Source organism: Piliocolobus tephrosceles, chromosome 1 (assembly GCF_002776525.5).
Source record: "Piliocolobus tephrosceles isolate RC106 chromosome 1, ASM277652v3, whole genome shotgun sequence".
NCBI lineage: Eukaryota > Metazoa > Chordata > Mammalia > Primates > Cercopithecidae > Piliocolobus > Piliocolobus tephrosceles.
In genome coordinates, this window is record NC_045434.1 from 206,508,500 (window position 1) to 206,536,102 (window position 27,603).

Here is a 27,603-nt window from a genome sequence, read left to right on the forward strand (position 1 = left end):
GCGCCCAGACCTCGTATTTATTAATGTTAATTAATGGTCCAGCTCTCCCTAATCCTCCCACCTCAGCCTGCTGGGTAGCTGAAACTACAAGTGCATGCCACTATGCTTGGCTGATTTGTGATGTAATATGCCCCTTTCAAAACTACTTTGTGTTGTTGGCCTATTATATATTCCTGTGCTGGTCCTCCATTTAAATTTTTTAGTTTATTCAGCATTTTGGTATGGGCAGAACAAGTCCACCCCAAACCCTTCAACATTCTTTTTCAAAACTGTTTTGGTGGCCGGGTGCAGTGGCTCACACCTGTAATCCCAGCACTTTGGGAGGCCAAAGCAGGCAGATCACCTGAGGTCAGGAGTTCGAGACCAGCCTGGCCAACATGGTAAAACTCCATCTCTACTAAAAAAAAAAATACAAAAATTATTCGGGTGTGGTGGCCCAGGCCTGTAATCCCAGCTACTCGAGAGGCTGAGGCAGGAGAATTGTTTGAACTCGGAAGGTGGAGGTTGCAGTGAGCCAAGATCATGCCACTGCACTCCAGCCTGGGTGGCGAAGTGAGAATCTGTCTCAAAACAAAAACAACAACAACAACAACAACAACAACAGCAGCAGCAGCAGCTGCAGCAGCCCTGTTTTGGCTGTTCTAGTACATTATTTTAATCAAATTTCACTACAATTCTCTTCTGGATTTGTACTAGAATTATACTGAATCCAGAGATCATTTGGGGGAGAAAATGATACTGCAATATTGAGTCTTCCTATCCAGGAACATGGAATCTTTTCCCCATTTATTCAGGTCTTCTTTTATATCCTTTGGTAATTTTTATAGCTTTCTTTAGATATGTCCCGAACATTTATTTCCAAGAGGCTTGCATATCTACCCATGGTATTATGAGTTAGGAAGTAACCTGTGCCTTGAAACAATTTCTGCAAAAAGTACAGTACAAAGAGTGTATATGCTGCCATGGTGGTGGAGAGAGAAGGCTCAGTAGGCAGGAAACCCGGGTCCAAAGTGTGGCTCTATGACTGCAGAGGTAGGCACCTTTGGCAGATTACTTAACTCTTTAACTCTCATTTTTTCTCATCTGCAAAATGGGTTATAAAATGACTATTTAGACCTGAGCTGTCCAATAAAGTAGCCACTAGCCACATGTGGCTATTTAAATTTAAATTAATTAAAATAGGCCGGGTGCGGTGGCTCATACCTGTGATCCCAGCACTTTGGGAGGCAGAGGTGGGTGGATCATTTGAAGTTGGGAGTTCGAGACCAGCCTGGCCAACATGGTGAAACCCCATCTCTTCTAAAAATATAAAACTTAGCCAGGCGTGGTGGCATGTGCCTATAATCCCAGCTACTCAGGAGGCTGAGGCATGAGAATTGCTTGAGCCCAAGAGGTGGAGGCTGCAGTGAGCTGAGATCGTGCCACTGCACTCCAGCCTGTGCGACAGAGTGGGACTCTGTCTTAAAAATATTTTTAATTAATTAAAATAAAACAAAATTTAAAATTCACTTCCTCAGTTGCACTAGCCACATTTCAAATGCTCAATAGCCACATGTGGGTAGTGGCTAGTGTATGGGATAGTGCAGATACAGAACATTTCCATGATGTAGAAAGTTCTATTGGACAGTACTGATTTGGAGAATAAAATGATAAAATGCATGCAAAAGGCTTAGCATAGGTTTGGTAAGCAGCAAGTGTTTGACAAACACTAGCTGAGATTATGAACAATAACAAACCCATATTCTTGGTCAAACCAATGACATACACAGTTAAACCTAAGTTCAAGTGCAAAGAAGACCTGAGGATGTATCTGCTATCAATAGCTAATATTCTGTTTACTGGGTCACAAGTTCAAAAAAAAAAGTTATTATTATTATTATTTTTTTGGAAACAGGTCTCACTCTGTTGCCCAGGCTGGAGTGCAGTAGTACAGTCACAGCTCACTGCAGCCTCAACCTACCGGACTCAGGTGATCCTCCCAGCTCAGCCTCCCAAATAGCTGAGACCACAGGTATGTACCACCACACCTGGCTTTTTTTTTTTTTTTTTTTGGTATTTTTTTGTAGGGATGGAGTTTTGCTATGTTGTCTAGGCTGGTCTTCAACTCCTGCACTCAGGTGATCCTCCTGCCTCAGCCTCTCAGATTCTAGGGATTATAGGCATGAGCCATGGTGCCCAGCCCAAAGCCTACACTTTAAGCACTCTTTTTTTTTTTTTTTGAGATGGAGTCTCTCTCTGCTGCCCAGGCTGGAGTGCAGTGGCATGATCTTGGCTCACTGCAACCTCCACCTCCCGGGTTCAAGAGATTCTCCTGCCTCAGCCACCCGAGTAGCTGAGACTACAGGTGTGCACCACTATGCCCGGCTAATTTTTGTATTTTTAGTAGAGACGGGGTTTCACTATGTTGGCCAGGCTGGTCTCAAACTCCTCATGATCTACCACCTCAGCCTCCCAAAGTGCTGGGGTTACAGGCGTGGGCCACCGTGCCCAGCTAAGCACTCTTTTACGGCAGGTTGATAAAGATTTCACATGATCTCAGGGGACAAGGAGATCTGGAATCAATGCTACCAACCAGCATAGTTCTTGAAAGGGTAGAAAGAAGAAGGTCTCTGATTCAATAATGCAAGAACCTGCAGAGCTATGGCAATAGCCTGAGCTCAGATTTTGGGAGCTGGGCAGCAAAGCACATAAAGGTAAACAACAGTGGCACTCTCTTAGCTGCAATGAGGCCGCAGCTGGTAACCATCTTCCGCTCCAGTACGATCAGAAGGCTCTGAAAGAACAGGAGTGGAAGGAAAGCAAACATCGAAGAAATGAGGATCCCAGAACAGAATTAATGGGGTGAGTATAACAAATATAACCCAGCCTGGGAGCACAATCACCATCTTTTATGTCAAATTACTCTTTGGTTGCACTCAATATCTGCTGGTAGAGCTAATATCCGCTACAATTAGGGCCATGATTTATTGAGTGCACATTCTGTGCATCAGGACGGTGGCAGAGCTGTTAAGAGTGCGGACTCTGGAGTCAGACAACTTGGTTTGAATGCTGACTCTGCTACTCATTCACTGTGTGACCTTGGGCAAGTTACTTAACCTCTCGAAACTCATTGTCCTTGTCTGTAAAATGGGCTTAGTAATAGGACTCTCCCTATAGGTTGCCATGAGGGTTCATAATGCTTACACTGTGTTTATCAAAGTACATGATACATCGTAAACACTTAACAAATGTTAGCAGCTATGATGATGATGACACACTTTTCAAACGTAATTTAATCACCACCGCAACCCCGTAAGTAGGTCACAGAGCTAGAAAGGGGCAGAGAAAGATTTTAAACCCAGGTCTTTTCATCAAACCTGGGTTGGAGGTCCCTGAATGAATAATGTATGTAAAGTGTTAGGCTCTAGCCAGGCATGGTGGCTCACGAGTATAATTCCAGCTCTTTGGGAGGCCAATGAAGGAGGATCATTAGAGGCCAGGAGTTTGAGACCAGCATGGGCAATATAGCAAGACCCCATCTCTATTTTAAAAAACTTTTTTGTAGGGCCGGGCGCAGTGGCTCAAGCCTGTAATCCCAGCACTTTGGGAGGCTGAGACGGGCGGATCACAAGGTCAGGAGATCGAGACCATCCTGTCTAACACTGTGAAACTCCGTCTCTACTAAAAAATACAAAAAAAACTAGCCGGGTGAGGTGGCAGGCGCCTGTAGTCCCAGCTACTCGGGAGGCTGAGGCAGGAGAATGGCGTAAACCCGGGAGGCGGAGCTTGCAGTGAGCTGAGGTCCGGCCACTGCACTCCAGTCTGGGCGACAGAGCGAGACTCCGTCTCAAAAAGGAAAAAAAAAAAAAAAAAAATAAAAAAACTTTTTTGTAAAGTTAGACTGTATTTGAATCCCATCCTAATATGTTTTAGGGGAACCCAAGAAAAAAAAAAATGCCGTTCTGGGCCGGGCGCAGTGGCTCATGCCTGTAATCCCAGCACTTTGGGAGGCTGAGGCAGGTGGATCACAAGGTCAAGAGATCGAGACCATCCTGGCCAACATGGTGAAACCCCGTCTCTACTAAAAATACAAAAATTAGCTAGGCGTGGTGGTGTGCACCTGTAGTCTCGGCTACTTGGGAGGCTGAGGCAGAAGAATTGCTTGAACCCGGGAGGTGGAGGTTGTAGTGAGCCGAGATCGTGCCATTGCACTCCAGCTTGGTGACAGAGCGAGACTCCATCCCCCCAAAAAAAAGAAAAGAAAAAAAAATGCAATTCCCTGTCTTTTAAATCATGAGAACTGGCCAGGTGCAGTGGCTTATGCTGGTAATCCCAGCACTTTGGAAGGCCGAGGCAGGCGGATCACTTGAGGTCAGGAGTTCAAGACCAGCCTGGCCAACACAGTGAAACTCTGTCTCTACTAAAAATACAAAAATTAGCTGGGAATAGTGTGCACCTGTAGTCCAAGCTACTGGGGAGGCTGAGGCAGGAGAATCACTGGAACCCAGGAGGTGGAGGTCACAGTGACCTGATATCGAATCACTGTGCTCCAGCCTGGGCGATGAGAGCGAGATTCCCTCTCAAAAAGATATAAATACTGATATAAATATAAACCATGAGAACTCAAAGCCAATGGTAGACTTGAACTCAGTGTCTTCTGCAGTTCTGCTTCTTGGAAGACAGACCAAGGAGAGTGGCCAGGCTGGCTTCTCTACCAAGAACCCTTGCTGGTACGCTCTCTGTCCTTTGGCCTCACACTGGCATCTCCTGAGTGAGGCTGTGTCTTGTTTGGTTTTAAAAAAGCTGCAGCTGCTCCAGGAGGGGCTTTCCCCACTTCTGGGAAGAAGTTCATCCTGCTGATCAGACTGCCAAGTGGTTCTGAGTGTCTCCTTCCTGTTCATGTGGATTTTGGGGAAAGGCAGAAAATCTCAGAATTCGTGGGACTCTGGGGCAGGGTGGCTAGGGGGCCACCTCCAAGTTTTGTGTGTAAAGTTTTATTGGAACACAGCCACTCCCATCGGCTCATGTGTCACCTGTGGCTGCTTTTGGGCTATGACAGCAAGTGGAGCAGTGTTTTTAGAAACAGGTCTCACTTTGTTGCCCAGGCTGGAGTGCAGTAGTACAGTCACAGCTCACTGCAGCCTCAACCTACCGGGCTCAGGTGATCCTCCTAGCTCAGCCTCCCAAATAGCTGAGGCCACAGGTATGTACCACCACACCTGGCTAATTTTTTTTTTTTTGTATTTTTTTGTAGAGATGGAGTTTTGCTATGTTGTCTAGACTGGTCTTCAACTCCTATGCTCAAGTGATCCTCCTGTCTCAGCCTCTCAAATTCTAGGGATTACAGGCCTGAGCCATGGGGTCCAGCCCAACGCCTACACTTTAAGCACTCTTTTTTTTTTTTTTTGAGACAGAGTCTCTCTCAGAGACCGTGTGGCCTGTACAGCCTGAACTATTTAGCACCCGGCTCTTTACAGAAGAAGCTTGCTGGCCCTCGGTCTGAATCCTGGAGCAGAGGTGGCAAGGAATGCACACTTGTGATAGGCTTGGCTGAGGAGCTGCCTCTTGCTCAAAGCTCAGTTCAGCAGTGGCCAGAAGGGGAGGCTCAAGTCGTGAAGGGTCACATATTTCAACACACAGTTACTGGGCGCCTGCTATGCACATATCAGACACAGTGGCGGAGATGAATTAGTGCAAATATGTAACATGGCATCAGGGAGTAGTAAGTGCTATAAAAAAATGAAGCAGGGTGTGGAAATCTGTTATAAATACAGAGTCCCCGGAGGGAAAAAAATAAATACGGAAACCAGGCACAGTGGTTCACGCCTGTTATGCCAGCACTTTGGGAGGCTGAGGCAGGTGGATCACCTGAGGTTAGGAGTTCGAGACCAGCCTGACCAACGTGGTGAAACCCTATTTCTATTAAAAATACAAAAAATTAGCCAGGCGTGGTGGCGCACATCTGTAATCCCAGTTACTCGGGAGGCGGAGGCAGGAGAATGGCTTGAACCTGGGAGGCTGAGGTTGCAGTGAGCCGAGATCCTGCCACTGCACTCCAGCCTGGGCAACAAGAGCAAAACTCCGTCTCAGAAAATAATAATAAAAACAAACAAACAAACAAATAAGGAACCAAGAAGATCTCCCTGAGGAAATGACTACTGTGGCATCCAGGGGAAAGTATTCCAGTTAGAGGAACAGCAGGGGCAACAGTGAGGAGCCTGGTGTGGCTGGAGCTCAGGGAGAGAGGGGGTGAGCAGCATGAGATGACACCAAGAAGGCAGCTGAGGGCCAGATCATGCACAGCCACACAGGCCGTGCAAGAGGCTTTGTGTTGCATTACCAGTTTGATGGGAAGCTGTTGGAAGGTTGAGAACAGGGAAGTACATAACCCGACGTCACTGTTACGAAGCTGCTATGGCTTCTTGCTTGTTTTTGAGACAGGGTCTCTCTCTGTTGCCCAGGCTGGAGTGCAATGGCACGATCTTGGCTCACTGCAGCCTCTGCCTCAATCGATCCTCCCACTTCAGCCTCCTGAGTAGCTGGTACTGCAGGTGTGCGACACCACAGCAGGCTAGTTTTTGTATTTTTTGTAGAGATGGGGGTCTCATCATGTTGCCCAGATTGGTCTCGAACTCCTGGGTCAAGCAATCCACCCACCTCAGCCTCCCAAAGTGCTGGGATTACAGGCATGAACCACCATGTTCGACCTTGCCATAGCTTCTATATGGTGAGCAGACAGGCCAGGGTGGAGGCAGAGGCTGGTTAGGAGGCTAGTAGCCCCACTGATGGGAAAATGGGGGCTGGGAGCTGGCTACAGTGTGGAGGACTGGAGAAGTTGTCATATGTAGGGTCTGAAGGCAGAGCCCCAGGGATTTAGTGATGGATTAAATGTGGGGCATGAGGGAAACGGAGGAGCCAGCAACAGTTCTGAGGTGTGGTCTGAGCAGGAGAATAGCAGCTGTTTCTGGATCAGGTGGAGTTCAGCTCTAGCATGGTAAGTTCAGAACACCTATCTGATATCTATGTGGAGGCCGGACATGGTGGCTCATGCCTGTAATCCCAGCACTTTGGGAGGCCGAGGTGGGTAGACTGCCTGAGGTCAGGAGTTCGAGACCAGCCTGGGCAACACGGCAAAACCTTATCTCCAGCAAAAATACAAAAAATTAGTTGGACATGATGGCATGATACACCTGTAGTCCCAGCTACCTGGGAGGCTGAAGTGGGAGAATTGCTTGAGTCTGGGAGGTAGAAGTTGCAGTGAGCCAAGATCGCACCACTGCACTTCATCCTGGGTGACAGAGTAAGACCTATCTCAAAAAAAAAAAAAAAAAAAGATATCTACTTGGAGACATCAAGGAGACAGCTGTGGAAATGGATCTGAAGTTCAGGGTGAGGTGGGCGCCGCCAGCCTTTGCATGACACTGAAAGCCATGAGTGTGCAGCAAGAAGAACGTCTGAGTACTGAGCCACCAGGGCTGCGTTAGAACAGGGGTCCTCACCCACGCAGCACAACAATGCCCAGGCCCCTTTCCAGACCAATGACATCAGAAACCCTGGAGTCAGGGCACAGGAAGCAGCACTGTAACACTCCAGGTAATCCTGATGCCCGGCCCGGGCTGAGGATCACTGTCTCAGAGCACAAAGGCACAGCCAGCAAGGTGGGCAGAAAACCTGGGCAGTAACCTGGGCAGTGTGTGTTCCAGAAGCCGAGTAAGGAAAGTTTCCCAAGGGCAGGCGTGGTAAGTCGTCAGGGTCGTGGCAGCAGGGGCCTAAAAGGGAGGTGCTGCGACCGTGAGGAAAGCACATGGGTGCAGGGGCAGGGGCATCAGCCTGATGGGCGCTCATCATGGAGGGCAGGAGCTTGCGTGGATCCTGCATCAGCAAATGAGGCATTTAAACATGACAGTGAAGAGGCAGCTGGGACTCGAAAACATAGCAAATATTTGACGATAATGAGGAAAAGTTATTGTGAATTTTTTGTAATATTGGGTCATGTGAGAAAAGAATCCTCATTTTTGAACAATATGTACTGAAATATTTATGGATGTCTGGAAATCTGCTTCAAAATAATAGAGGGCTGGTGGTATAGATTGTCTAGTGATGGTAGGAGCTGAACACGGGGCTTCAGTAGGCCATTCTGCCTATTTTGGGTCAGAAGAGGGGGTGAGGGAAGTGGGAGAAGAGGAAAGAGGAAGGAAAAGGAAGAAGGAAGAGGGAAGGGAAGGGAAGGGAGGAGGAAGGGAGGAAGAGACAGTAAATACAGAAAACCCCTTTGACCAGTTTTGCCAAACAAGTGGCAGGAAAACTGGGGTAGAGTAAAGAAATAAAAGTCCTTGCCCAGGAAAGACAGGATGGTCCCCCTCTGGCCACAACAGAAGAGTCCAGAAGCAGGTGGGCCAGTATGCTCTGTGGTGGGAGGATGAAAAGTTGTCATCAGAAGAAAATTCAAAAGCAAGCAAGATCGACTGAGAATGAAGAGAGAGATACAGATTTAAGGTAATTTTCTTTTTTTTTTTTTTTTTCTTTTGAGACGGAGTCTTGCTCTGCCACCCAGGCTGGAGTGCAGTGGCCGGATCTCAGCTCACTGCAAGCTCCGCCTCCTGGGTTCACGCCATTCTCCTGTCTCAGCCTCCCGAGTAGCTGGGACTACAGGCGCCCGCCTCGTCGCCCGGCTAGTTTTTTGTATTTTCTATTAGAGACGGGGTTTCACCGTATTAGCCAGGATGGTCTCGATCTCCTGACCTCGTGATCCGCCCGTCTTGGCCTCCCAAAGTGCTGGGATTACAGGCTTGAGCCACCGTGCCCGGCCGGTAATTTTCTTTTTAACACGGAGGTTCCCTAAGGTCCATGAACTCTGAGGCCTCTGTCTCAAAGGCATGTTCCCAGACCATGCTCTAGACCTGCTCAGCTTCTGTCCTGTCCCTGCTGCTGATTTTTCGGGTGTACTCAGGCACCAGGATCAGGAAGAGCTGGCTCAGCTCATCCTAGACTCTCCCAAAGCCAGGAGCACAGGGCTCCCAGGCGCTCTGGGAAGGCTGGACATCACAAGACTGCTTCGGGGAAGTGTGGGTGGTACACTCCAACAAGCCAAGAAATGCCTGACTCAGAGAATTTTAATCAGGGTGAGCCCCACTCTCTGCTCTGAGCTGCCACAGCCTGGCCTTCTCTGTCCCGTGTCTCTCTGATCTTCACACACCCACAAAACAATTTCTAATACTATGGTTGATACGAAGAAATCCTTCCAGATTGGTCTCTAATAATTAATTCAAAGGTGGCTGTGAAAGATGATAAATGGCCAAATGAACACAGCCAATCCTGCCACTAACACAGCTAATTGTTTTGTATTTTTAGTAGAGACAGGGTTTCACCATCTTGGCCAGGATGGTCTTGAACTCCTGGCCTCATGAGCCACCTGCCTCGGCCTCCCAAAGTGCTGGGATTATAGGCGTGAGCCACTGCGCCGGGCTAATAACACCACATTTTTATGTGATCCAAGGAATAAACCACCACTGCCAACAGCACTTCTGTAGATACTCTCCCCTGTGATCTAAGACAAGGCTGGGTGCTGGCCAGGGCTGAGGAATTTCAGCATCAAAGAGCAGAAGAGCCCTTGGAAACCATTTGGTTAGGAAGCAGAGTTTCCTGGGGACTCCCGTTCGGTAAGAATGCCCTGCCCTGTGTAGAAGGGTGTGTGAAGGGAGCTGGAGTTAAGGAGAGGGAGAGGGAGAAGTTATCAGTGAATGAAACTGACTACTGAATGTAATGAAAATCAGAAAAATAATCACTTAGCCACAACCCTCATTTTATAGGCAGGGAGACCGGAGCCCAGGGACACAGGGGTACTTCCTGCACGCCCTAGCTTTGGCCAATGTCCCACCACTGTACTGCAGTCTTGGCCAGGTGTGCTCACACACAGGGGTAGCTACTTCTGGAGCTCCTTCTGCTTCATTCCACCTGGAGATAAAGTGGTCGGGACATCAGCTGTCACCACCCCCGAAGTGCTCATTCCAGCCTGGGTGACAAAGCGAGACCTTGTCTCTAAAAAAAAAAAAACAGGCCGGGCGCAGTGGCTCACGCCTGTAATCCCAGCACTTTGGGAGGCCAAGACGGGCGGATCACAAGGTCAGGAGATCGAGACCACGGTGAAACCCCGTCTCTACTAAAAATACAAAAAATTATCCGGGCACGGTGGCGGGCGCCTGTAGTCCCAGCTACTAGGGAGGCTGAGGCAGGAGAATGGCGTGAACCCAGGAGGCGGAGCTTGCAGTGGGCCGAGATCGCGCCACTGCACTCCAGCCTGGTGGACAGAGTGAGACTCCGTCTCAAAAAACAAAACAAAACAAAACAAAACTGAGGGGGGCAGAGCAGCAGGGGCCATGGGCCATCCCCAGAGCTTCTGTGATGGGGCTCTGTAGGATTTAGGGGACCACGTCAGGAATGTCCCAGTTGCTTCCCTCCTAGACAACATGAGATATCAACAGAGGCTTCAGCTGCTGGGTGTCTGCCGCTTTACCAGCCCCAGGGAACCACAATGCTTCCGATGTACACTGCTAATTTTATTTTTGTTGTTTTTCTTTGAGATGGGGGCTCACTATGTCGCTCAAGCTGGAGTGCAGTGGCTAATCACAGGCATAAACATAGCACACTACAGTCTCGAACTCCTGGGCTCAAGCAATCCTTCTACCTCAGCCTTCCATGTAGCTGGGACGATAGGTACACACCACCATGCCTAGCCTACTCTCCTAGAATAATATATTTATGTAATATAATAATAGAGATGGGGTCTCACTATATTGCCCAGGCCGGTCTTGAACTCCTGGGCTCAAGCGATCCTCCCACCTCATCATACCCGGCCCACTCTCCTATTTATTTATTTTAATAATAGAGATGGGGTAGGCCGGGCGTGGTGGCTCAAGCCTGTAATCCCAGCACTTTGGGAGGCCGAGACGGGCGGATCACGAGGTCAGGAGATCGACACCATCCTGGCTAACACGGTGAAACCCCTTCTCTACTAAAAATACAAAAAACTAGCCGGGCGAGGTGGCGGGCGCCTGTAGTCCCAGCTACTCCGGAGGCTGAGGCAGGAGAATGGTGTGAACCCGGGAGGCGGAGCTTGCAGTGAGCTGAGATCCAGCCACTGCACTCCAGCCTGGGAGACAGAGCCAGACTCCGTCTCAAAAAAAAAATAATAATAATAGAGATGGGGTAAAGACACATGCACACGTATGTTTATTGCGGCACTATTCACAATAGCAAAGACTTGGAACCAACTCAAATGTCCATCAATGACAGACTGGATTAAGAAAATGTGGCACATATACACCATGGAATACTATGCAGCCATAAAAAAGGATGAGTTCATGTCCTTTGCAGGGACATGGATGAAGCTGGAAACCATCATTCTGAGCAAACTATCACAAGGACAGAAAACCACACACCGCATGTTCTCACTCATCAGTGGGAATTGAACAATGAGAACACTTGGACACAGGGCAGGGAACATCACACACCAGCGCCTGTCATGGGGTGGAGGACTGGGGGAGGGATAGCATAGGAGAAATACCTAATGTAAATGACAAGTTAATGGGTGCAGCAAACCAATATGGCACATGTATACCTATACATGCGTGCACATGTACCCTAGAACTTAAAGTATAATAAAATAATAATAATTAAAAATTAATAGAGATGGGGGGGGTCTCACTATATTGCCCAGGCTGGTCTCGAACTCCTGGGCTCAAGTGATCCTCCTGCCTTGGCCTCCTAAAACCCTGGGATTACAGGCAGGAGCCACTGCGTCAAGCCTACTCTCCTAATTTTAAAATCCTTCACCTGAGGTTCCACTGCACCATAGCCTGGAAAATATTTCATTCTCAATGGCAATCAAATTATAGAGCAAGGCCGGGCGCGGTGGCTCAAGCCTGTAATCTCAGCACTTTGGGAGGCCGAGACGGGCGGATCACGAGGTCAGGAGATCGAGACCATCCTGGCTAACACGGTGAAACCCCGTCTCTACTAAAAATACAAAAAATTAGCCGGGCGAGGTGGCCGGCGCCTGTGGTCCCAGCTACTCGGGAGGCTGAGGCAGGAGAATGGTGTGAACCCGGGAGGCGGAGGTTGCAGTGAGCTGAGATCCGGCCACTGCACCCCAGCCTGGGCGACAGAGCAAGACTCCGTCTCAAAAAAAAAAAAAAAAAAAAATTATAGAGCAAGAGAGCCCAGAAATCACCCCTGCATAAGAACCAATCAGAGATCTTGCAATTCAAAAATGAGGCTAGTTGCTCTATATGAAAAATGTTGGTCAGGTGCAGTGGCTCACACTTATAATCCCAGCACTCTGGGAGGCCGAGGTGGGCACATCACCTGAGGTCAGGAGTTCGAGACCATCCTGGCCAACATGGTGAAACCCCGTCTCTACTAAAAAATACAAAAAACTAGCTGGGCGAGGTGGCGGGCGCCTGTAGTCCCAGCTACTCGGGAGGCTGAGGCAGGAGAACGGCATAAACCTGGGAGGTGGGGCTTGCAGTGAGCCGACATCGCGCCACTGCACTCCAGTCCGGGCGAGAGAGCGAGACTACATCTCAAAAAAAAAAAAAAAAGAAAAAAAGAAAAAAAAGAAAAATGCTGTTGGCCGGGAGTGGTGGCTCATATCTATAATCCCAGCACTTTGGGAGCCCAAGGCAGGAAGTTCACTTGAGCCCAGGAGTTCAAGACCAGCCAGGGCAAAATAGCAAGACCACCATCTCTACAAAATAGTAAAAAATTTGCCAGGCCTGGTGGCACGCACCTATAGTCCCAACTACTTGAGATGATGAGGCGGAAGGATTGCTTTAGCCCAGGAGCTTGAGGCTGCAGGGAGTTATGGTTGTGCACTGCAGCCTGGGTGACAGAGCAGGACTCTGTCTCTATATATAAATAGATAGATAGATAGATAGATAGATAGATAGATAGATAGATAGATAGATAGAAAGAAAGAAAAAAATGCCATCCTTCAGCGATGTCTTAGAAGGGCAGTCAAAGCCCCTAGCCAGGAAGGATGTGTGTCCAGACTGGGTGGCATCCTGGGTCTGGTAAAGTCCCCCAATGTGTGGAGCTGTCATAAAGGGTTTATCCACCATGGGACTGCGTCGATCTTTAAGCAAGTTTGGTGAAATCAATGCTTTTTTTTTTTGAGACGGAGTCTCACTCTGTCGCCCAGGCTGGAGTGCAGTGGCTGGATCTCAGCTCACTGTAAGCTCCGCCTCCCGGGTTCACGCCATCCTCCTGCCTCAGCCTCCCGAGTAGCTGGGACTATAGGCGCCCACCACCACGCCCGGCTAGTTTTTTGTATTTTTTAGTAGAGAAGGGGTTTCACCGTGTTAGCCAGGATGGTCTCCATCTCCTGACCTCGTGATCCGCCCGTCTCGGCCTCCCAAAGTGCTGGGATTACAGGCTTGAGCCACCGCACCCGGCCAGGGATTGACTTCTTACAGAGGAACCGAGGACTGCTCCCGAGGTGGGGAGAAAACTGCTAAGAGGTTCTGCCAAGGGGCCCCTCAGTGAACACCAGAGACCTAGAAGCCAGCCAATGGCCTGAAAAACAGAGTGCACACGATTCTACTCCATTCTTCTCCTGCTGAGACAGAAGCAGGAGCTGGCAGAGACCCTGAGCTCTGTTTTCTGAGCTCTTCATGCTCAGTGTTGTGTGTGGCACTGGCAGAGGAGAAGGGAGTTTTTCAAAGCCTCATTTTAACCAGGCTTTCAAAGCACGGAAGCTTCAGCTGGTGTGTTCATCTTTCACTTCCCTTTTCCTCTCTTGTGCCTACACCACCACCTCGTGAGTGCCTCCCCCACCCTACACCACCACCTCATGAGTGCCTCCATTACCCAGACAACCCAAGTATGACCAAGGGAAATGCTCACCCCGTCACTGTCTAAATCACAATGTTAGGCTGGGGGACCCTGGGGGGACTCTTGCTGCCATTCCAAGGCCTGTGCAATACAGTCAGATATTCTACAGGCTGAAAATGTAAATACAAGGCTAGAAAGAAGCATGATAGACTTTCATGGATTACAAATCCATAATGGATAGTAAAGGACATTAGGGAGGACTTGGGGCGTACCCTATCCCACTGCAATTTGTTTGATGTCTGTCTCCTCTTCCAGAATGTCTGCCCCATGGCAGAAAGAGCTTGGTAGGATTTGCTCACTGTTGATTCCTATGACTAGAAGAGTGCTCAGCACATAATACTCACTCAACAAATATTTGTGGCCAGGCGCGGCAGCTCACGCCTGTAATCCCAACACTTTGGGAGGCCGAGGTGGGTGGATCACCTGAGGTCAGGAGTTCGAGACCAGCTTGACCAATATGATGAAATCTCTACTAAAATACAAAAATTAGCCGGGCGTGGTGGCGGGCGCCTATAATCCCAGCTACTCGGGAGGCTGAGTTAGGAGAATTGCTTGAACCCAGGAGGTGGAGGTTGCAGTGAGCCGAGATTGCGCCACTGCACTCCAAGCCTGGGCAACAAGAGCGAAACTCAGTCTCAAACAAAACAAAACAAACAAAATTTAAAAAAACAATATTTGTTAGATGGTTTTATGGAGGACTGGCCCCCAGACTGACCCATGGGGATGTGTTATCTGTTACTTCAAGACCAACACCATGGAGAAGGAAAAGGGTCAGAGAAATGGAAACAGCAAGAGCCAGAAAATGGTTCAAATTCCAGCCCTGCTCCTTGTGAGCTTAATAACCTCTGGCAGTTTATTTCTCTAAACTCCATTCCCTCATGTGTTAAACAGGCACTGGGCAGGTACAGTGGCTCATGCCTGTAATCCCAGCACTTTGGGAAACCAAGGCAGAGAATGGCTTGAGCCCAGGAGTTTCAGAGCAGCCTAGGCAACATGGCAAAACTCCATCTCTACAAAAAAACAAAAAAGCAGAAAAAATTAGTTGGACGTGACGGTACACCTGTAGTACCAGCTACTCAGGAGGGCTAAGGTGGGGGGATTACTTGATCCTGGGAGGTCGAGGCTGCAGTGAGCCGAGATCACACCACTGCATTCCACCCTGGGTGACAGAGCGAGACCCTGTCTCCAAAAAACAAACCCCAAAGCCGGGTGTGGTGGCTCACGTCTATAATCCCAGCACTTTGGGAGGCCGAGGCGGGCGGATCACCTGAGTTGGAGACCAGCCTGGCCAACAGGGTGAAACCCCATTGCTACTAAAAATACAAAAATTAGCTGGGCATGGTGATGGGCATCTGTAATCCCAGCTACTCTGGAGGCTGAGGCAGGAGAACCGTTTGAACCTGGGAGGCAAAGTTTGCACTGAGCTGAGATGGCGTCACTGCACTCCAGCCTGGATGACACAGCGAAACTCTGTCCAAAACACCTCAAAAAACCCAAAACGCCCCAATATCATGGGCACTGACCCAGGAAACGCATGTAAACATGCCAACTGTAGGGCCTGGCATGCAACAGGTGCCGAATAAACTAAATGTTAAAGATTCCTGTGGTTTTATTACTCCCCTTCCTCTCAACATGTTCAGGACTCTCATGCCTCAGTAGTCTGTGAACACCAAAAACAACTTGGGGCAGAAGTGTGAACAATGAAGGCTGATTACCCTCAAAAATTAAGTTTGGAGATTTCTGTGTATTTCAAGCACTCATCAGTTCCTTCCTTGTTCTCGCATAATATTGGGTTTCTCAGAATCTGTTAGTTCCAACTGTTAAATACAGTTATCTGGGGAGGAAGGGAATTACAAGAAACTAATACCTTCTTCCTTATATATTTGTGCAATGTTTGTAGACACTTATAGGCAAAGGAAGAAAAGATAAATTACAAGTACACAGCATAAGGCCAGGTGCGGTGGCTCATGCCTGTAAGCCCAGGACTTTAGGAGGCCAAAGCAGGTGGATCACTTGAAGTCAGGAGTTCAAGACCAGCCTGGCCAATATGATGAAACCCCCGTCTCTACCGAAAAATACAAAAATTGGCCCAATGTGGTGGTGCCTGCCTGTAATCCCAGCTACTTGGGAGGCTGAGGCAGGAGAATCACTTGAACCCGGGAGGTGGAGGTTGCAGTGAGCCGAGATCACGCCACTACACTCCAGCTTGGGCAATAGAGTGAGACTCTGTCTCAAAAAAACAAAACAAAACAAAATACACAGCATGGAGGAGAATATCTGTACAGAGGGCCACCTGCTTCACTGGCAAGAGGTCAGGAGAAGCTCTCAGGACCCTGGATGGTTTCAATAACTGATAGATCAATGGCCTAAACTTTAATCTCCAGTGGAAAGGACTCTCCCAGAAATCATCCTTATTCACCTGCCTCAAATGGAAGTGCTAGGACGTCTGCACCTTGAATGAGCAACACCAAGGGGGATAGGGCTGGAAAGGAGACTTCAACCAAACCAACCGGCCCTGCTACCTGGTTTAGACTCTCAGGGAGGAGAGCTCGGGGCCCAGAGTTGCTCGTTCTCTATTGCACAGCAGTTCCCAGATCACAGGCCGAGAAACCTGTTTTTTTTTTTTTTTTTTTTTCTGAGATGGAGTTTCGCTCTGTTGCTCAGGCTAGAGTGCAGTGGCATGATCTTGGCTCACTGCAACCTCTGCCTCCTAGGTTCAAGTGATTATCCTGCCTCAGCCTCCCGAGTAGCTGGGATTACATGCTTGCGCCACCATGCCTGGCTAATTTTTCTATTTTTAGTAGAGACGGGGTTTCACCATGTTGGTCAAGCTGGTCTCGAACTCCTGACCTCGTGATCCACCCACCTGGGTCTCCCAAAGTGCTGGGATTACAGGCGTGAGCCACCACGCCCGGCCAAGAAACCTGTTTTATCAGCAGAGGTGGCAGCCCAGAGAGCTTTTTGTCGTGAGAAAAGCTCTATTGCTTCCCTGGGACAGAACGGCACTGCCAGCTCCAGCAGCAACACACTCCTGCCGTGGTGGTGAGTCCTGATGCCTGAGATGGGCACTGAAGAATCCCGAGGTACGCATGACCCAGCCAGGAGCCCCACAGTCCCCGCAAATGCCAGCCTTCTCCCTACAATAGTCATGAACTGAACACCAGCTCTTGTCTTTCCACATTAAGGTTTGTGTGGACCACTCTGCCTCTTACTCAACGTTTCCAGACCTAACATTTGTGTCAGCTGGCAGCAGATTTTTAGTTTTGCTGGGAATTTCTTTTCACACTAGGCTCCAGCTGGATGAATTCTGAGGGAGAACCACAGGAATCACCACTGCTCCATCTGAAGCTCTGGAGTGCTAGCCATGATGGCAGAGTGACCACAGACAGTCAGCCCCATCTGAACAGACAGCCTGTTACTACCAGATGGCGACCTGTTCCTGCTAAACCCCAGGTGAGTTTCTGCCTGGCCTCAAATCATCACACAGGGCTTTTCAATCTGGATGGGCCTAAGCCATAGCCAAACCATGGAGAGAGCGAGCCCAGGGTGTTCTGTGATGGGATGGAAAGGACCACAGTGTCACAAGGTTTCCAACAGAAACCTGACGTCAGAGAAGCATTTTGTAAAAGGAGAACCATAACTTAAAAGCAAACAGGCATGGGTCCGGGTGAGGTGGCTCATGCCTGTAATCCCAACACTTCAGGAGGCTGAGGCGGGTGGATCACTTGAGGCCAGGAGTTCGAGACCAGCCTGACCAACATAGTGAAACCCCATCTCTACTAAAAATACAAAAATTAGCCAGGTGTGGTGGCAGGCACCTGTAATCCCAGCTACTCAGGAGGTTGAGGCAGGAGAACTGCTTGAACCCAGGAGGTGGAGGCTGCAGTGAGCCGAGATCGCGCCACTGCCCTCCAGCCTGGGCAAGGGAGAGAGACTCTGTCTCAAAAAGGAGAAAAAAAAAAAAAAAAGAAAAGTGTGGCTAGGCACAGTGGCTCACACCTGTAATCCCAGCACTTTGGGAGGCCAAGGCAGGTGGATCACTTGAGGTCAGGAGTTCGAGACCAGCCTGACTAACATGGTGAAACCCCCATCTCTACTAAAAATACAAAATTAGCTGGGCATGGTGGTACACGCCTATAATCCCAGCTACTTGGGAGGCTGAGGCAGGAGAAACGCTTGAACTGGGGAGGAGGAGGTTGCAGTGAGCTGAGATCGCGCCACCATGCTCCAGCCTGAGCAACAAGAGCAAAACTCCATTAAAAAAAGAAAAAGTGAATGGGCATGGGTACAGTGGCTTGCACCTGTAACCCCACACTGCGAGGCTGGGGTGAGAGGAAGGCTTGAGGCCAGGAGCTCAACACCAGCCTGAGCAACACAGGGAAACTCAGTCTCCACAGAAAAAAAAAAAAAAAATGAAAAAAGTAAATAGGCAGGGCTCAGAAAAAGCAGTTATCACTTCTCCACTAGTATCTACTCCTGAGCCTGGGTGGAGTTACTCACGGGGTTAGGATCCCTCTGTGCACACCATGGTTTCCGGGTTAGGGACCTTCAGGTCCCTCCCAGGCCTCACCAGACAGCCTCTACTCTGGGAGAGAGGAAAGGAGCAGAGAAATAGCCACTGAGAATTTAGGACCTGGAGGAAGAAGAGGAAAAGGAGCAGGGAGAAGGCACATTGACCCTTAACACTTCAGTTTGTAAAGTGTGTGTGTAGATACTATTTTATGTAAATCTTTATCCTGGTGACTCAGGTCCTTAGGGATTTTGAAAACATTTAAAACTCTAAAAGTCTTACGAGTTTTTCTGTAAAGCCAGAGAGAAACAAAACTATTGGTCTAAACCAAATAGTCAATACAATTTTTACATCTATCTACCTACCAGTCCCTCTCCAGGAATGAGCTAGCCCAGCTAATTTTTTTTTTTTTCTTCCAAGACAGGGTCTCACTGTCACCCAAGTGGAGTGTAATGGCATGATCCTGGCTCACTGCAGCCTCAACCTTATGGGCTCACGTGACCCTCCTGCCTCAGCCTCCTGAGGAGCTGGGACTATAGGCATGTGCCATCATGCCCACCTAATTTTTTATTTTTATTTTTGTAGAGACGGGGTCTCATTATGTTGCACAGGCTGGTCTTGAATTCCTGGACTCAAGAGATTCTCCCACCTCAGCCCCGCAAAGTGCTGGGATTATAGTCGTGAGCGACTATGCCCACTGCCTCTCCTCCCCTCCCCCAGCTAATTTTTATGTACTTGCAGATCTAACCTATCTCAGGAGTAGAAAAATGAGAAAAAGTTCACCATCCAAGGCAGCCTTTTCAACTGCACAGACAGGGTGGGCTGAACAACAGCTGTGGCTCATTCACCAGAGCCAGTAAATCCCGATCCCGGCTGGGGACTGGGAGACTCCTGCTCAAGGCAGTGTGCCTGGCCGGAAATAGAACTTCACTCAGAGCCGACGCGGTGGGGCACTGTCTGTCCAAACCGAAGTGGGTGGGAGACTGAGGCCAGAGAAGGTTGTCAGGACCCAGGAACTGAGCGATGGTTACCCTATTACAAGTCACTTACCCCTTTAAAGGGTGGGAGAACAGGGGCAATTACTTTTCATTTTATATAATTCTGAGCTATTTGTGTGTTTTTAAAAACAACTACTTATTTTCTTAGAATAATTTTACAGCCAAGTGCAGTGGCTCATGCCTGTAATCCTAGTACGCAGGCCGAGGTGGGAGGATCACATGAGCTCAGGAGTTCGAGACCAGCCTGGGCAACGTAGTGAGACCTTGCCTCCACAAAAAAATAAAATAAAAATTAGCTGGACGTGGTGGCATACGTCTGTAGTCCCAGCTACTCAGGTGGCTGAGGTGGGAGAATCGCTTGATCCCAGGAGTTGAAGGCTGCAGTGAGCCATGATGGTGCCACTGTACTCCAGCATGGGCCACAGAGTGAAACCCTATCTCAAACAAACACACACACAAAAAGAATCATTTTGCATTCTCTTATCCTACCTTGCAGGTTGCAATGTCATTGCCTTAGGGAATCTTCCCTGATCATCTCCAAGGCAAACTTCCCTGCCAGTTCTTTATCATATTGCTTGAATGCCTTCATAACGCTTACCATGATCTGAAATCATCTCTGCATTTGTCTACGAATTTATCACCCTTCTTCTTCTTCTAGAATGTCAGCTCCATGAGGGCAGACACTCATCTGCCTGTTCATAAGAACCTTCCTAGGGCCTATGATGGTGAGGTCCTAAGAAAGGTGCTCACAAAATAGTTTTGAATAATTGAATACAAAGACACATGATGGGATTTACAAGTGTCCACATTCACTCCGCAAGCCTAATATAACGTGCAAAAACACAGCTACAATAGAGATTTGGTTAACTATAGGACTGGTTGCACCAACTTCTCTGGAAGTAATCCCTGGCCTACCATGGCAAGGACTTTTTCATATAAACACATGCTTCATATGTGAAATACTGCCTGTGGGCTAAATCCAGCCTGCTACCTATTTTTCTAAATAAAGTTTTATTGGAACAAAGCCACACTCATATACATTTGGTTGCTTTTGAGCAGAACTGAGCAGTTTCAACAAAGACTATACGGCCTGAAAATATTTACCATGTGGCGTTTTAAGAAAAAGTTTGAGCTTGAAGAAACAGAGCAGTGTAGTATAAGACTCTCACTGAAACCGGAGGCAGTGGCTCACATCTGTACTTTGGGAGGCTAAAGCGGGTGTATCACTTGACACCGGGAGTTCGAGACCAGCCTGGCCAACATGGTAAAACCCTGTCTCTACTCCAAATACAAAAATTAGCAGGGTGTGGTGGTCTGTGCCTGTAATCCCAGCTACTCAGAAGGTTGAGGCATGAGAATTTCTTGAACCCGGGAGGAGGGGGTTGCAGTGAGTCAAGATCATGCCACTGTACTCCAGTCTGGGTGACAGAGCAAGACTATCAAAAAAAACCAAAAACAAACAAACAAACAAAAAACACTCGGCTGGGCGCGGTGGCTCACGCCTGTAATCCCAGCACTTTGGGAGGCCGAGGCAGGCGGATCACCTGAGGTAGGGAGTTTGAGGCCAGCCTGGCCAACATGGCAAAACCCCATCTCTACTAAAAATACAAAATTAGCCAGGCATAGTGGTGCATGCCTGTAATCCCAGATACTGGAGAGGCTGAGGCTCAAGAATCACTTGAACTTGGGAGGCGGAGGTTGCAGTGAGCTGAGATCGTGCCACTGCACTCCAGCCTGGGCAACAAGAGCAAAATTCCGTCTCCAAAAAAAAAAAACAAAAACAAAACAACACTCACTGAAGACTGCACAAGGGGGAACTGCAGAGTCCACAGAGACACTTGCAAGTAGTAATGGTGGCTTTTACTTAGGCCTCACTGTAAACAAGGTATTGTGCTAAGTGCTATAAGGGTGTTCTCTCATATAATTGAATTATCATTATAACATTAGTAGTAGGTTCTCACTGCTGATGCGAACAGTGGTCCAGTCATCTGCCAGGATTGAGATGGTCAGTGACAAACCCAGAAGTCAAACCCAGGCCCAAGTTTGCATACCTCTTAAGCCTGCATTTGTGTCCGCTAGGCTACATGGCTTCCACAGAAAGCACTTTCCAGCCGCATCTTGCAGAACCCTTGGCAATCCTTAAGACAGGCCCGTCTTAAGACAGGTCACGTCTGTCCTCGGAAGACCATCTAGAGGGCCCCACCTCCTTGGGAATGCCTAGGCTGTTTCTTCTATCTGGAATGCCTGCTTGTTCTCTTTCTCTGAACTCTACCAGTATTTCTGTTTTTTTTTTTTAGACGGAGTTTCGCTCTTGTTGCCCAGGCTGGAGTGCAATGGTGTGATCTCAGCTCACCGCAACCTCTGCCTCCCAGGTTTAAGTGATTCTCCTGCCTCAGCCTCCCGAGTAGCTGGGGTTACAGGTATGCACCACCACGCCTAGCTACTTTCGTATTTTTAATAAAGATGGGGTTTCTCCATGTTGGTCAGGCTGGTCTCGATCTCCTGACCTCAGGTGATCCGCCCACCTTGGCCTCCCAAAGTGCTGGGATTACAGGCGTGAACCACCGCGCCTGAGCAGGAGGCTGCTTCTTATGGCATATAGTCTTTGCTCATTCTGCAGGCATACGCAGCAGACACACCTGCTCCTCAAAAGCAGAACTTGGGAAAATCACTGCCTGCCTTCCCTCCTCTGGAGAAGATGTTATTTAGTAGAATCACATGCTGATTCAAAAATGCCAAAGCTGTCGTTGACTTGGACATTTCTCTTTAACTATTAACAAATCAGCAACCATTTATTGGCAGCATCTCGGATGTTTCTGCTACTAGCTCCCTTTCGAGAACTGAATATGGAATTGAATTTGCTTTCTATTGTTATCATTTCCTTTTTTTTTTTTTTTTTTTGAGGAGTCTCCCTCTGTCACCCACGCTGGAGTGTAGTGGCACGATCTCAGTTCACTGCAACCTCCACCTCCAGGGTTCAAGTGCTTCTCTGCCTCAGCCTCCCAAGTAGCTGGGACTACACGCATGCGCCACCACACCTGGCTAATTTCTGTATTTTTGGTAGAGATGGGGTTTCACCACGTTGGCCAGGCTCGTCTCGAATGTCTGGCCTCAAATTATCCATCCACTTTGGCCTCCCAAAGTGCTGGGATTACAGGCATGAGCCACCATGCCCGGCCTATGTTATCACTTTCATTTAATCATGTTAATTATTAAACTCTCTAGTTCTCTCTAACCCCCAGAAATTCTGTGTCCATATCAGAACACAGGTTGCCTTGGATTCAGATGGATTAACAGCTATTTCACCTGTCTAATGTTATAATGGGTATTCACCATCACAAAATCTAAGTGTGAAAATAGCTGAATTCAACAATACTCCTTGGGGATAGCGGTTGCTTTGAGGGTGTAGTTTCTGGGAGGGGGAACGAGGGGGCTTTCTGGGATAATGGTCATGTTCTGTTTCTTGGTCAGGGTGCTGGATATGCAGGTGTTTTCACTTTGTGAGAACTCATTAAGCTGTCCGCTCAGAACCTGTGCACTTTTCTGCAGGCATGCTTCATTTTCATAAAAAGTTCTAAAATACTCTTTGCAAACACAGAAATACACAACGGATCTTTCCTTGCAGAAATATGCATCTCATTTTCTTCATGTAAAATCCTTATAAAAGGACCAGTAAGACCATTTACTGGTGGTAGGATGGAAGAAAAAAGGCAAAGCAACTCTCAAGGTGTTATATAACACATTTAGGTGAGACTGGCATTCAAGGACTGATCTGACCCCAAGACTGCTGTCCTCAGTGTTTACTGCTGTAGCCAAACTAACAGGTTCCTAGTAAAGCAGACACTCTGGTTCAGAAAACCAAATGTAATTTATGATGCAAGAATCATATCGCAGTTGTCTCAAACAAAGACACAGAGGAAGTGGCTACCAAGAACAAATGGTGTTGTAGAACAACCTTTAGGTGGTGAGGCACTTGAGCCATATTTAAGCCTTGTAAAATTGAGGAATGGGCTCTTCCACAAAGAAAAAATCTACCAGTTGAGACTCGGCCAGGATCCATGCTAAACACTCTACATATGTTTATTAAAATTTCACCACACCTGTAATCCCAGCACTTTGGGAGGTTGAGGCAGGCGGATCACAAGGTCGGGAGATCGAGACCATCCTGGCTGATGCGGTGAAACCCCGTCTCTACTAAAAATACAAAAACATTAGCCGGGTGTGGTGGCAGGCGCCTGTAGTCCCAGCTACTCGAGAGGCTGAGTCAGGAGAGTTGGCGTGAACCCGGAATGCGGAGCCTGCAGTAAGCTGAGATCGCACCACTGCACTCCAGCCTGGGCGACAGAGCAAGACTCCTGTCTCAAAAAAAAAAAAAAAAGGCCAGGCGCAGTGGCTCACGCGTGTAATCCCAACACTCTTGGAGGCCGAGGCAGGCGGATCACAAAGTCAGGAGTTCGAGACCAGCCTGGCCAATATGGTGAAACCCTGTCTCTACTAAAAATACAAAAAAAATTAGCCGGGCATGGTGGCACACACCTGTAATCCCAGCTACTCAGGAGGCTGAGGCAGGAGAATTGCTTGAACCTGGGAGGTGGAGGTTGTAGTGAGCTGAGATTGTACTACTGCACTCCAGCCTAGGCAACAAAGTGAGACTTCCGTCTCAAAAAAAAAAAAAAAAAAAAACACAACACAGCCCGACCAATATGGTGAAATCTCGTCTCTACAAAAAACACAAAAATTAGTCGGGCGCGGTGGCTCACACCTGTAATCCCAGCACTTTGGGAGGCCAAGGCAGGCAGATCACTTGAGTTCAGGAGTTCCAAGACCAGCCTGGCCAACATGGTGAAACTCCATCTCCACTAAAAATACAAAAATTAGCCGGGCGTGGTGGCACATGCCTGTAATCCCAAGCTACCCGGGAGGCCGAGGCAGGAGAATCGGTTGAACCTGGGAGGTGGAGGTTGCAGTGAGCTGAGATCACACCACTGCCCTCCAGCCTAGGAAAGAGAGCAAGACTGTGTCTCAAAACAAAACAAAACAACAACAACAAAAAACACTTCACAACAACCCTAATTTTATCCCTGCTTTATAGATGAAGAAACTGGGGCATGGAGAGGTCAACAAGCCTGACCAAGGTTATGGGGTTATTAATATGGCAGGGTGGGGATTCAATCGGGCAGCTAGACTCCAGAATCCACGCTCCTAACGATAATGCTGACCATGGCTTTGGTTATGATACACCCAGGGATGGTTTTGCAGTTTCTAGTCTGTGACATTTTCTGGGGTGCATTCCAGCTCAATAAAGTGTCCTTGTCCAAACACCTACAATTATATGCATCTTAGCAAACACACCTAACTCTCATAAGTGACAGCCTGATTTACAGAGTGAATCTCTGCCTTCAAAAGACTCATGCTTATACATGTGACCCGGTGCTCCATGTCTACCACGTCTGCATCACGGACTTTCTCCATTCATTTGTTTGAAATAAAAAGACACATGCCGGGCCTACCTGAAGCCACAAATCAGCCCAGATTAGATGAGAAAGGTCACCTGTGTTCCTTTCTCTTCCATTAGGAAAGATGTATTGCTTCTCAACAAAGTATTTGCTCATCCTGCCCTCCTTGAGTAAGCAAAAACCATACCCCATTACATTAGCAAAGCTCAGTAAAACTACGTAAAACTCTTGTTGGATCGCAGCAATGTTACTTTAGTTGTGCTTTTAGAGGAACGTTTTTAGTAAGGGCAATTCGAGGATCTGTTTTATTTTTAAGTCACATTTATCTTTATGAAAGGTAAAATAGCTTGCCTGTGTTGCTTTTGAGGAATGTAAGTGGGAAAACAGACCATTATTTCAATATGATGGTTGATCTAATTATCTTCATTTTGCTTCTTCAAGTAAAATAAGCTGCTGAGTCCCTCACCCAGGCCATTTTATTTTTCTTTTCTTTTTTTTTTTTTTTTTTTAGTTTCTGAGACTATCTGGTGAGCCAGGAATTCAAATGAGAGAGAGAGAGAGAAAGAGAGAGAGAGAGAGAAATCCATTCTGATTTGGCCATTTAGGTTTTCAGTGAATATGGATTCTTTTAAAATTATTATTATTTTATTTTTACATCCAGCCCAACAAAGTCAGAATATGGATTCTACCTTCTAGCACGGGACCCTTTTGCGGATATGCCAACTTCATCACAAATACATGCCCTTGACAGGTATGTACTCATTTCTACCTGGAATTGGGACAGTGATGTTTACTGCGGCAAGCCCCACAGCAAGGTGTCTGTGGTGTCACCCGGTTCCTCGGTTCCGCATCCAAACTGCAATCCCCAGGTACTTCAGGTTCTTATAATCAAAGCCCCCAGTGAGCCTCTTCAAAGCTACCATCCTTGAGCAAGATTATTCAGGGGGTTTCCCAGGAGCAGAGGCAATGTCGCCGGGACCCAAGCCCGGGGAAAGTTAAGTTGCTTGTCACTGGTCTCCACCCTGACTGCCAGACCCTGGGCGACGCCAGCCTCGCAGTGGGCCCCGGGGATGCAGCGGATTCCGCAGGAAGCTGCATGGGGCTCCTTCAGGATCTGCCGGGGGCGCCGCTGCCCCAGTGGGGGACCGGAGGGTCGCTGACCCCTCTCCAGGAGGGCAGGGCCCTGGGCCAGGTTTGGGGAAGCTCCGAGGATGCTGACCTAACTTTGTTCTTTAAAAATAGCTCCGAGGCCGCGGCGCTCACGTGAGCGTCCCCGCTTCCCCTCCACCGGCCCAGGGCTCCCGGCCGCTCGTCGCCCCCCGGGTCGCGGAGGGGAAGGGCGGGGGGCCCGAGTCCCGGCGGCAGGAGGGACCCCAGCCCGGGCAAGCGCCGCCGGAGGGCGTTGGGGGAGCGGCGGGGAAGGGGCCCCGGCCGGGAGGGAGGCCAGCCGCGCTCACCTTCTTCACCGACAGCGAGATGTTCTCCAGGATCCGGTCCTTCACCTCCCGCGGCTCCATGGCGCTGCCACCGTCGCTGCCGCTGCCGCCGCCCCGCCGCCTCTTCCCGCGCCGGGGTCCGGGGGCCACCGCCAACCGCTGCCGCCGGCCGTGCGGGGGCTCCGTCGTGCCGGCCGCGGGGCCCGGCGCCCGCCGCCCGGCCCTCGCCTTGCCCGGGCCCTCGCTCCACCGCGGCCCGGCGGCTCCGGAGCGCGGCCGGCGGGGAAGGAGGCCGCGGGCTGTGCGCGGCGGCGGCGGCAGGAACTGATGTCAGGCGGGGCGGCGCCAGGGCCCGCCTGCGCCTGGGGACTCCGGGGACCTGGAGACCCGCACAGACCCTGGGCGCGGCCCTCCCCAGAGACCCCGAGACCCGCCCCCAGCCCTCCTCAGGCCACAGACTCTCCCCGGGTCCCCAGAGACACTCTCAGACCCCAGGGACTCCGGAGATCTCGTGCAGGGGACCCCGGCCCTCCTCAGCCCACAGATTCCCTCAGGGACCCCAGAGACACCCTCAGACCCCAGGGACTCAGGAGACCCCGACCCCACCTGCCCAGGACACCGGCCCTCCTCAGAGACCCTGGAGACCCTCCCCACCAGCCCTCCTCAGGCCATAGACTACCCCCCGGGACCTCAGAGACACTCTCAGATTCCAGGGACTCCGGAGACCCCAGTCCCACCTGCTGGGGACCCCCACAGACCCTGGGCCCCCAGCCCTCCTCAGAGACCCCCACAGACCCCGAGGCGCTGACCCTTCTCAGAGACCCCGAGACCCTCCCCTCAGCCCTCCTCAGCCCACAGGCTCCCCCCTGAAAACCCCAGAGACTTCCACAGCCCCAAGGACTCTGGAGACTCCGACTCCACAGGCCAGAGACCTCCACAGACCCCGAGACCCTGGCCCCCCTCAGAGACTGCAGAGACACCCACAGACCCTGGGCCCCCTCCTGCCAGCCCTCTTTAGTCCACAGACCCCTCCGCCGTCGCGGGGGGCCCCACCCCTCCTCGGAGACCCCAGTGCACCCCACTAACTCTGGCTAGGGACCCCGAGACCCTCTCAGCCCACAAGCCCCACTTATCTTCCTCCGCTTCCTTAGCCCAGCCATCCCCTCAATGCGCAGACCCGGCCCCCTGGCTTTGGCAGCCTGAAGGACCCAGCACCCCCACCGGGTCATCTTAGACTCCAGCCCCCAGCCTAGACCCTCCCTGGCCCCCTGGCCCTCCCCAGCCTCTCCCCTCCTCAGTGCCTCACCCTAAAGGCCCAGTCTTGCATTTGAGGT

At 49.5% G+C, this 27,603-nt stretch overlaps 1 protein-coding gene across 3 annotated transcripts in view; it reads right to left on the reverse strand.

Moving 5' to 3' along the window:
• Positions 1-26,582, reverse strand: part of PLEKHM2 (pleckstrin homology and RUN domain containing M2) — a 50,501-nt gene extending 23,919 nt beyond the window's left edge. For all 3 annotated transcript variants that reach the window (XR_002726614.1, XM_023193491.1, XM_023193490.1), the window contains exon 1: positions 26,291-26,582. Coding sequence is in view for 2 of the 3 variants with exons in the window: in XM_023193491.1 (XP_023049259.1) it covers positions 26,291-26,350 (60 nt within the window). In the remaining variant the exon portion in view is untranslated. The remainder of the gene's footprint in view (positions 1-26,290) is intronic.
• Between the last annotated feature and the right edge of the window lie 1,021 nt (positions 26,583-27,603).